Source organism: Podarcis gaigeae (genome assembly GCF_964106915.1).
Source record: "Podarcis gaigeae genome assembly, chromosome: 1".
Lineage (NCBI taxonomy): Eukaryota > Metazoa > Chordata > Lepidosauria > Squamata > Lacertidae > Podarcis > Podarcis gaigeae.
In genome coordinates, this window is record NC_139678.1 from 110345037 (window position 1) to 110357169 (window position 12133).

General features: G+C 41.3%; 1 protein-coding gene across 8 annotated transcripts in view; it reads right to left on the minus strand.

The window, feature by feature from the left end:
- The window catches only part of STK39 (serine/threonine kinase 39), a 108460-nt gene that overhangs the window by 38746 nt on the left and 57581 nt on the right, over nucleotides 1-12133 (minus strand). For all 8 annotated transcript variants that reach the window (XM_083709585.1, XM_083709580.1, XM_083709586.1 and 5 more), the window contains exons 8-10: nucleotides 10477-10610; nucleotides 6946-6994; nucleotides 6756-6821 (exon numbers count right to left, since the gene is read on the minus strand). In XM_083709585.1, the coding sequence (XP_083565711.1) occupies nucleotides 6756-6821; nucleotides 6946-6994; nucleotides 10477-10610 (249 nt within the window). The remainder of the gene's footprint in view (nucleotides 1-6755; nucleotides 6822-6945; nucleotides 6995-10476; nucleotides 10611-12133) is intronic.

Consider the following 12133-nt stretch of genomic DNA (forward strand, 5'->3'; position numbering starts at 1 on the left):
ACCGCTATAATAAGACCACATTATAAACCACAAACTACTATCCCCTTAGACAGCAAAGGGGGAAATCAGCATGTCTAGCAACGGCAGGGCTCACCTTCAGCAATAAATATTCAAGATATGGGTGAATAAATAAGTTTTCAGCTGGTGCCAAAAACCCACCAAGGTCAGCACTTGAGAGAAAAGGGCACTGCACAACTGGGTGCCAGTATCAAGAATTTTAGGGAATTTGGGGACTGGAAATAGCACAAGTTGCATCATACCATGTGCCACAATTAGCACTGCTTTGGCAGATGGAGGAGGAAAATAATAATAATAATAATAAAAGAGCTTCTAATTTGGGTCCTATTATCTCCCTGCAACAAAAGCTTTCCTTCCAGCAGGAAAGGCAAACTTATTTGTAACTTTCATAAAGAAAACAAAAAGGAACCTTCACTCTCAGAAAGACAAATTAACACATATAGAGGGCACGGCGCACATGAATCAGACAAACATGCAGGTGATAAAAAAGAATGAATAAGAGCGGCTGACATTTAAAATGTAGGTAACACAACAGCACTTCAGCACATGTGCAACAGAAAGCTGTTCACGCAGGGAAGGAGGGGGAAATTCGCAAGCTGCTGCCAACACTGCCACAGCTGTGGAAGGAGACAATACGAACGTCAGCTGGAACATGAGAATGCAGGACAAATTAGAGGGTAGGCACACACAAACACACACACCAACACCACAATGACAGAAATGGCAAAAAAGCAAGCCACCCGCACAAGCTTCTACTGAGGTTCGATGTGTTTGTGCTTTTTTTCCTCTCTTCCCTTTTTCTGGCTACTACTCAAGCAATTTGTGTCAGAAGGTGCCAGAAATCTTCTAACAAAGGTCATTTCTAAGAACTCATTGTAGCTTAGTCCTGTGCTAACGAGAAAAGAGAAGACATTAATTCGGAGCAGGCAGTACAACTGCAGCTAGTGTCACCTGAAGGTGCCTCTAAGATCCCGAAGGTCACCTTTAGGATTAGGTAGCCCGTCACGGACTGTCTCAAATGACAGCAGGCGCTGCAAACCGCCAGGAATGAACAAGACACGTTTGTTTCGCAAGCTCTCGGTTTCACTGTATGGGCTCTTTTCAGCCTTGGGTGCAATTCACGAGCAAGTTGGAGAATGTCGTCTTTGGCAAGCCTTTCTTCACTTCCATTGCAGTATTTGTATACAATACCTTTGTCCTTCCTTACGTTCCTCATAGGAAGGGAGGGGGAGTCACCCTCTGAATTTGGTGCATATATGATGCCTCAGTTCAGTAACGGATTGTGGAGATGCTAAATTCAGGCTAAGATATGAGCACAATGGTGCCTCGGGTTACAGACGCTTCAGGTTACAGACTCCGCTAACCCAGAAATAGTACCTCAGGTTAAGAACTTTGCTTCAGGATGAGAACAAAAATCGTGCAGCGGCAGCGGGAGGCCCCATTAGCTAAAGTGGTACCTCAGGTTAAGAACAGTTTCAGGTTAAGAACGGACTACCAGAACAAATTAAGTTCTTAACCCGAGGAACCACTGTACTGTACAGGCGTCTCACTCTTAAGTAACAATCCAGATAAATGCAAACAATGGTTCTACACATTGCTTTCCCCAAATTTAGTAGCTATTAATACAAAAAAAGAAGTTCTAAACATCTTTGGACCAGAATCAAAAACTGATAGGAGCTAAAATTACCTTTCCCATTAAAAACAAAAAATCTGGACAACTAGGATTTTTCGATCCCCATTAAAAGGATGTATATTGTCAACTCTGAAATAGCTGCTCAGTACCACTAGTATAGAAATTTCATTTTTAGTTGTTAAGGTTCGAAAAATGTGATTATTTGACAATACTCCATGATTTAAAAGCAGTTTTGGATTATGAAACATGGTTAATTCAGTTTTAAGCCACTGCAACTCAATTTAAAGTATACGCAAATTGGAACCATTGTCGCACTACAAGCAACTCATCAAATATTCATTTGTTCAGTTATAATTAAATACGTTTAATTACCATAAAAGATGTTTATAAAAAATGAATATCATCTCATTTAATTAAGGCAATTAGTAGAATTTATAGAGAGAAAGGAGATGTGCTTTAAAAGCGGTTCTTTCAACTTTTGCTGATGACATCACACTGCTTGCTAATAGCTGTAAAAAGGTATAGGCAAGGGAAAGTAATAAAAAAAGAGAATAAATGTGAATTGCCATTTTACTATCCTTGGCAATCCTGATTTGGGGAATGAATTTGAGATTTTAAACACCGGTCTTTTTTCCTGTTGGCAAGTGAAGAAGCTAAAATGTTTAAGGAAACAAAAAAAAAGTAATTTCCTCTCTTGCCTTGTTTATGCTAGCCAATTATATCTTTATGGCCCCATTTTACAGACAGAGAATTAAAAATGTGTGACTTGCCCACACAAGCAAGTCTGAGGGGAGGCAGAATTTGAACACTGATCTCCTGTCAAAGTCTACGCCCACTATACTATACATTGAACCACAATGTCTTTTAAATAATTTAATACTAAGATGATAATCAGTATATTTATATCCTTCAAAATTGATCTTCAAGTTTCCTAAAACATGACAACAGAATGGGATGAAAAAATTGAACAAAAGCAATAGAAAAAAATGTGCCTCAAAACCCCCCAATGATGTATAATTATCCCGCCAGCCCCCCACGCTGGGGAGCAATCAGAAACTCAGGGGTACAGCGTAGACTTGTATACAGGAAGTGCCAGGTTCAGCGTCTCTGGTAAAGGTAAAGGACCCCTGACAGTAAGTCCAGTCACGAACAGCTTTGGGGTTGCGGCACTCATCTCGCTTTACAGGCCGAGGGAGCCGGCGTTTGTCTGAGAGACAGTTTTTCCGGGTCATGTGGCCAGCATCTGGCGAAACCAGAGCAGTGCACGGAAACACCGTTTACCTTCCCGTTTATTTACTTGCACTTTGATGTGCTTTCAAACTGCTAGGTGGGCAGGAGCTGGGACCAAACAATGGGAGCTCACCCTGTCGCGGGGATTCGAACCGCCGACCTTCCGATCGGCAAGCCCTAGGCTCAGTGGTTTAGACCACAGTGCCACCCGCATCCCAATGTCTCTGGTAGCCCCAGTTAAAGGGCTTCAGGTGATGGTGAATACCTCAGCTTGAGACCCTGGAGAACCTTGGAGAACCAGTCTGTGCATATTATACTGGTCCAAATGGGTAGATATGGTGACTAAGCTGATTACATACAGTTACATGCCAAGATAGGATCTAGTGAAGGCATTTTCAACAAAAGCCTCACCACCTCAATCTCCTTTAAAGCTTCTGGTAGGAAACCTTCTCTTAATAAGAAGAGACTAATATCCTTTCACTCAGGCTATGTACAAACCATGTATTTAAAGCTCATGGTTCCCCCGCAAAGAATCCTGGAAACTGTAGCTTGCAACTCACATAACTGCAGGACCCAGGGGAATCCTTACCAAACTACATGATTATTTTGGGGGGAGCCATGTGCTTTAAATGTATGGTGGGTATGCAGTGTCATTTGGTAGAATTTGCCAGGTTGGGTAAAGGGGCAAGCGGGATATCTCGCTCCTGCATCGAAGAATCCCGTCCGTAACATCAGGCCCAAGCCAGCTGAAAAGTATCCATGATTAACAAATCCGGCAATTTGCTGCAGGCACACAATAATCAGCACAAAACCAAGAGCCATGGGGGGGTTAGACTAGATGACCCTCAAGGACCCCCCTTCCAACCTCCCAATTCTACAATTCTAAATGTGGTTGTCATGAAAACGCTCGGAACAAGGACTGTTGGCTCCAGGTGACACCAGTTCAGCAGTTATTGAATCTATCTCTGCCAAGCCTGTGTTGTGTAAATACAGTATGTTTCTCAATGTGTTTAATGTTTTTGAACGTTATGTTATTATGTTGCTTTTAATTGTATCGTTCTGTCATTTTTGGTGATTTTCCCAACCGCCCCAGCTCCTTTGGGAAGTGGTGGGAGGGGAGATATAAATTTAAATAAATAAATAAACATTCCAGGGTTGAGACACCCGGAAAGTGAGTTTGTTTGCAACCCGATGTTTATGCACATATCTTTCCAGACGTCCCTGACTGGGAAACCATCCATTTTACCACTCCCTTCCCAGACATTTCCCAACTATCAGGAAAAACCAGGTTTTACCAGCTGACTGACAAACTTTCAATATTCACAGCAGCAACTTAGCAAAGCAACAAAGGGGTGGGGGGCTGGGTTATTGAACAAGCCCAAAAAGGTTTAACTGAAAAAAATGAGCAATATATACAGTGGTACCTTGGTTCGCGAATTTAATCGGTTCCGGGAGTCCGTTCCAACTCCCGAAATGGTTCGAAAACCAAGGCGTGGCTTCTGATTGGCTGCAGGAGCTTCCTGCACTCAATTGGAAGCTGTGTCAGACATTTGGCTTCTGGAAAATGTTCACAAACTGGAACACTCACTTCCAGGATTGCAGCGTTCAGGAGCCGATTTGTTAGGGAGCCAATCCGTTCGACAACCAAGGTACCACTGTATTCTACTTTTCCACCTTAAATATTCACATGTCAGATGCCGCAAGGATAAGACATGCAAGTTTCATTCACAATGTTAATCTTTTAAGATAAGGGATCTAAAAGAAATGACTAACAGCAGGGACTTTCTCCTCCTGTTCTACATTAAGCCATAATCTGGAAGCCTGGTGCTTTGTATAGCATTGCTACAAGTATTTTGGGAGCCTAAGTGAATACCTGAATATAGATTTGTAACCAGAAGCCTTGTGAGTCTTCTTTCTCCACTTTTTTTTAAAAACTAAAAATTAGGTCTTCAAGTACATTGCTGTGACATTATCAAGCTATGCAGATAAGAAGGCATGCATCATTCAGCAGGGAGTTTGCAGGTGAACCTCTCTCCTTCATCCCATTAAGATAAAATAAAAATGCCCCTTAACCATTTATCCACTTTATTCGCTTGCTAGCTTTATGCCTTACGGAGGTTGCTGTGAATGCATGATAAAATCAGCCCGAGAGTCTGAGTGGAACAGCCGAACCTGAAAGGGAAAACATGCAGGGAATCGAGTTTTCCCATCAAGTTCCGAAGAATGGGGGAAAGAAAATAAGATTACATATGTGGTGTTCAAACCAGGCTCTGAAATGATCTGTTCTGGCTGCCCCCTCTAGTGGCGAACATAATCATGTCCCAGTAAATTTTCTCCAGCAGCAAAAGAGCACTATGGCAGATTTAGGATTGCATGCACAGGCATTTAAAGCAAGTATGCAAGACCAGGGGAACAGGAAAGTTAAACCCATACAAATGTGCTACGATTCCTGCTCCTCATTTGCTTTCAGTTTTATATCAATGGTGATAAAATCACCATTTCTGATTTCAGAATTTTAACACCTAATCTAGGTGTATAAACCCAGAGCTACCCCATACAGATTAAATCTTTGAAGAACAGAGCTAAGTAACTGTGGCCAATGAATTCTGCATCTCAAAATTATTTTTCTACTGCGATTAAGTAGTACATAGTTCTAGCCATAACTATACAGTAAATATGAACTGGGAAGGGAATAGTGAAACACACCCTAATGGCCCTATGCTCGACTCCCAGCTCCCATCTGCCCTAGCCAGCAGGGACTCCAACTCCCATCAGCCTTAGCCAACATAGACTCCAACTCCCATCAGTCCCAACCAGCATGGCCAACAGTCAGTGATGATGGGAGTTTGGAGTCCAGCAATATCTGGAGGGCCACAGGATGCCCTCCCAAAAAAAGAAACATGTATCAAGGCCAAAATGCAAAATCTGTCATAAAAGTGTACTCGGGCATTTGACACATTGCACCTGGAAATACTCATACACTACTTCCAAAGAGAACCTCTTTCTCCCTCACAGCAGCCCTTTTCTCAGAAGTCAAGGGCTGGTTTTATCAGAATGGTTCTTAATAATAAACAGCGGTGACTCCCCAACCTTTATTTTTCATACCGATACAACAACAGCTTTGCTGCAGTACTGTGGAGCGCTCATTAAACGTATTGAGTGTATTGTAAATCTCCTATATAAATACTAAATAGCTTATATTGTTGCTGGTGCAATCGTCGGCAAAGGGCAAAATATAAAAAGTAAAGGGTAGAAATATTCTAACATGAATGGAATTAGATTGGTACTACATTTTAAAAAATGGAAAACGCCATTGTTCCCCCCCCCCTTTTCATCTGAACCAATATTAAACAGCTGCAAGTGCACTGCTGCCCTCTGCTGTATATTTCAGTACTAAAATACAGGACCAAAGTCACCCTGAAATATTGCTTCTCTATATAGATTGTAGATAAATCTTATGCATTTGTAATGGGAAAAAATTATATCTCTGTGTGAGAGGAAATTGGCTTTCAATATCTAAGAATAATAGAGTAGTACAGTATCAGCTCCAGGCTTTAATCATATTAACATGTATTTGGTCAAATAATGCAACAGAAGCCACTCAGCTATAGACTCTGTTTTGCCAACTGCAGTTGAATATCCAATATTAAATAAATACAGTGGACAGCCACTGCACCTTGGAGGGCTGATACACATTTACTTGAAAGTGAAGAAGATCCCAGCAGGATTGAACCCTGAATGGACAGGTGGGCATGGTTTGGGGAGAAATTGCCTTGCAGGCCAACTTGGGACCCTCGGCAGTCCAAAGCAATTACTGCCACGCCCCAACAAAGAGGCTTACACTTTAGGGAATAAAAGTTGTGAGAATCCTTACCTTTTTGGCTCTTTGTCCTATGTCAGGTGTCTTTGTAAGCAGTTTTTCAATCAGGTATTCTCTAGTCTGCAAAGCAAAACATGCTTATAATTAAGGCCGGGCAGCCCCGAGAAAGTAAAATTATAAATAAATAAGTAATCAACTGATATTAAGACAGGGTCAGTTTACTTGTGGCCTTAATTATTTTTACCTTTGCTTTCTGGAAGAATTTGCATTTTAAAAGTTCTGCTGCTGTAGGCCTGAAAGAGATTAAAAGTTAGGTTAGAATATAAACACAAAACTATTTCCTGATATACACAGTTCAAAACACTGCTCAGTACACAGGATTTAATGTATTCAGCAGTGATAGCTGTTGTTCAAAAATCCAACATTAAACTTCCAGTGATTAAACATATTTTTTGAGACAGGTATTCAGAATGGTATTGCGTTTACTATTCTGGACTCGTGCGTGTGCACGGCACACACACACACACACACACACACACACACACACAGAGAGGTACATAAGCTTTCAAAAAGTTTTTTTTTTAAACATAAGCTTTTTTTTTTTTGAAACATAAGCTTTCAAAAAGCTTTTTTAAAAAGTCAATTACAGTTGTGATCTACATATGAGATTAAAAATGTAAAGATGCCACACAGTCTAGAAACTCACATTTTCTAGTTCACCTCACAGCTCAAAAAGCTGCTTTCAACAAGTTCATTACAAAAGGATTGAGAATCTGTTCCAATTGTTTATTAAAACATGCATGATCAGTCCTTTGGTACCCAAATATTGCCTTGAATTTTAACCCAACGTACTGTTTTAGGTAGGGAAGAACAGATACTTTAGGGGGGGCAATATAAATAGTCCTTATTTTGCAAACTGAAGTTGGCTGACAATATTTAAAAAAAAAATTAAAGGCAAATAGTTACTGGGGAAGTGCAAACATTGTGTCTTCAGCAGATCAACATACGCAGCAAAACAAAAACCCCTAAAAAATGATACATAAAAAGATAAGGCCTTCTAAACATGCCTGAATCAACAGCAGCATTCGAGGTGGTGGCCAAGGGCACTAATAAATCTCATTTGGCTCATCTCACCTTGAATACTTTAAAAATTGTTAGTTATAATCTAGAAATAACCGACTGGAAATTTGAGACGCCTCTCACAAAGCAACCCAGATAGATAAAAGCCACTTTGGTGGCTCGGCAACTACAGCCAGAAATAGTGGAAGCTCTCATGTGTGGTGATCTTGGCTGCTAATGGGAAAATGACACCACTGGCAACGTCTGGTAAGACCTAACCATGCTTGAGGTCTCCCATCACTGCCCTCTCTGCCTCCTCTGATCTGCAGCGCAGCACCCAATGCAGTGATCCTCTAGAAAGTGGGGGAAAGAGGGTGGAAGCAGCTTTGAACAGGAATAACTGTTCTGCAAACACTGAGAAAACCAATAAAACGTGGGTTCAAAAAGCAGCTGTACTTCACTTTTGCACAAATCTGAAGTAAAAAAAAAATTAAGGAAAAAACCTTGATATCAAATCACTCGAGAAACCTTACATTTAGCCAATTCCTTTCATTGAACCAATACATATGTATCTCTTGATATACCCCTTATTTTGTATGTGTATCCACTGCCCATAAGCACATATTGCTTGAAACAGGACTGGTTCTTCCTTATACCAGTCCGGTTTCACATTTGCTCTGGATCCACAGCATTATTCCACAGCTGCAGCAAACACTCTTTGCAATCAGGTATGGAAGGAAGTTCTAGATCAGTTCTCAATCTGTAGCCAGAGCGGGGGCTATAGAACTTCGATGGTGCCGTTAAACAGGAACATTTTGCAGCAAGAGTTGGCATATTGTGGGATGCCAGATGCCAGATACAGTGGTACCTCGGGTTACAGACGTTTCAGGTTACATACACTTCAGGTTGCTGACTTCGCTAACCCAGAAATAGTGCTTCAGGTTAAGAACTTTGCTTCAGGATGAGAACAGAAATCGTGCTCTGGTGGCGCGGCAGCAGCAGGAGGCCCCATTAGCTAAAGTGGTGCTTCAGGTTAAGAACAGTTTCAGGTTAAGAACGGACCTCCGGAACGAATTAAGTACTTAACCCAAGGTACCACTGTATATCCATCAAGCTACTGTGAACTTAAAAGAAAAACCACAACTTGTACAAAACAAAAATATTAAACTTGTATTATTATTATTATTATTATTATTATTATTATTATTATTATTATCATCATCATCTTCAAAGATGGATAGTCCTGATGCCTTTTCCCAGGAGATAACTGCTCATCTGCTTTATTTTATTCCAACAATGAAGCAGTAGGCCATTTGTGCGCAGTTAGCAGCCTAGTAGAAATGAGTTGTCTGGAGCATTCCAGACTGAATAACTAAACACATTTCTATCTGCTGCCAAGTGGCAAACCTTTGCTTTCAAAGCACATGCTCTGGGGATTGAGAATTAATAAGAAATTAATAAGAGAGACAGTGGAAGGCCAAAGAAATTGAAGACAGGATGCAGGAGAGAAGAAAATCAGGGACTCCTGGAGAATTCAAAAGGCTAACTTATAGCAGACATTCGCAATTTCAAATTTCTCAGTTATGATCACAACTGCTCCATTTGAACTGGAACAAACAAACAAACAGAATGGGCATGTGGCTTGTTTCACCATTTTTATTTGCAATTTGTAAGATCACTGGAAATGAAGTAGTGAAATTTATTTTATGCCTTGATCTTAAGAAATGCAAACACATTATAGCTACATTCCTTACAAAAGATAAACTCCCTGGCAACCCTAAGATCACTGGATGAGAGAAGGTTTATAGAACTGTTAATTGTTTTGGCCATTTTTAACTGAAACTGCTTTCTGGAGTGCTTTAAACTGTTTTAGATTTTTAAATTTTTTAAAAAAAGAAATACATGTTTGTTGTGGATGTGTCTGCCACAGGAGAAAGAGAGGGATACACGTTCAGTTAATAACAACAATGATGATGGTGAACTTGTTCAAAGCCAGGTTCGGAAAATATATACTGCCCTTCATCCAAAAATCACAGGGAGGTTCACAACATAAAAATACAAAAAGTACCCAAAAAAGTAAGAGGGGAGCTTTTAAAGCCCCAATCACCTTCCCCCAACTAGACCGCCAACCTTTGTGAGAACTATATGGTACCCAGCCCTGAATGGGTGCTATTATCCAGCAGGTCAGGGAACTGTGAGGGATAGAGGTAAGGGGGGTATTTGTCCCCTCAAACCAAGGACCTTTGCTATCACTGCCACCTAAAAGAGAAGAAAAATATGTTTTTGAGGTGGGGGCTTGCTTTTGTGGACTGGGTAAGGTGACTGAAACAGGTGGGTGGTTATCTGAAGCCCTGGGTTGTTCAAAATCTGAGATTGCTCTTGCGCAATAAACTGAGTTATCCAAAGCAAGACTCAAAATGATTAAAACAAAGAAAGAAAAGGAAACATGGCTTCACAATGCAAAAATACTACATATAGTCTTCATAGCCAATACAGCCTGAAGTTCTCAGAAACAAATTCTCAAGTGTGCTGAAAATGGCATCTTTATAACCCAACACGATGCCCAATATATTTCAGATGGACCTTTAAACAAAAGAAACCCTGTTAAACAAGGCAGTTTAAAGTTATTCCCTCCCTTACTCCAGAGAAGCTTTGCGTAACTTTCAGCAAACTCTAGCCTTCCCACCTCCCTTTTCTTTTTCTTTTAGAGACATACCTTTTAGAAGGGTCTTTCTGAAGACACAGCGAAATTAATTTTCTAAAGGACTTGCCGTACTTTTTTGTCATTTCTTTATCTTCCACACCTGTTTCCAACGTTGGAGGGTCATTTTGCAATGTCAACATTAATACCTATTTTAAAACCAAAGGCAACAAGAGAAACGGTATCAGACAAACAGGTTAAAACAAACACTATGTCACAATAGCAGTTAGAAACATATATGAAAGTCGAATCAAATTATGATGAGAGTCTTGTAGTTAGCGTTAACTCTCCTAGGAGGCCTCGTTTGGCCAGAATCAAGTATACACTTCCGGAGTAACACTAAATACATTACTTCTGGAAAATGAGCCACCACAGCCGCTATACAGCCATGAAAATTTGTGTGCCAGGCTTTTTAGATTCATCTACCCATGTACTAGGGACGCAGGTGGTGCTGTGGGTTAAGCCACAGAGCCTAGGACTTGCCAATCAGAAGGTTGGCGGTTCGAATCCCCGCGGCGGGGTGAGCTCCCGTTGCTCAGTCCCTGCTCCTGCCAACTTAACAGTTTGAAAGCACATCAAAGTGCAAGTAGATAAATAGGTACCGCTCCGGCGGGAAGGTAAAAGGTGTTTCCGTGTGCCACTCTGGTTCGCCAGAAGCAGCTTAATCATGCTGGCCACATGACCCGGAAGCTGTACGCCGGCTCCCTCGGCCAATAAAGCGAGATGAGCGCCGTAACCCTAGAGTCGTCCGCGACTGGACCTAATGGTCAGGGGTCCCTTTACCTTTACCCATGTACTATCTGAAACCCAAGGGGCACATTGGGTGCTAGGTGTAAAATATATTGGCATTATTGTCAGCTATGCTACCCCACTATAGGAGGTGGTTCTGGGGGCCCAAGTACTGGATCTTTTTTGCCGGGACCAATATTCTGCCCTTTGACCTTACACAGCGGCAGGACACACTGTAGTGCTAAGTTAGACCCCAGCCATCTGTACCTTCCTAATTTGGTTGGACGCACTCTGTACACGCATGCAAGTTGTGTCATGAGCCTACGCACTGGCGCCTTTAAGGGCTTTGCACTACAGCCTTGCTAACGGGCATACTCTTTTCGAGATCAAAACGAAACCGGGCACTGCCATCTTCAAAATGTCTGTCTGCTCTTGTTACTATCAAACTGAGGGGCCAGAGGTCATCCACATTAATAGCATAGCACTGAGCCAAGAGTCACGGAAGTTGCAACACCAGGACCAAAAACATACCAGGTATCTGGTTTCTTAGGCACCGAAAAGTTTAAGCCTGTTTGGTTAGGAATTTACACTGCTATATTCAGCTCTGTTAAGGGTTGGTTTCTGAATATGTGAAACTGGATCCTAGGAATTTGCAGTGTTTTTCCAGCCCTGTGACAGACACGGCCAAGGAGAGTGAGCTTGTTCAAACTTGTCCTATGGGTTGCCATTCTTTTAAGACCAGTGTCCAGGACATCTAAATAGCCACTGCAGAATATACATGCTCATATTATGGCAACTATTCTTATGTCACTATATAAATATGGCATTCACTTTCTGTAAGTTCATAGCCCCTTTTATGTTTCTAAATCAAATTCACTTATGACCCTAACATATGTTTGGGTATTTCTGGGGGTCTCTGCCTAATAGACTCCTGCCTTATTCT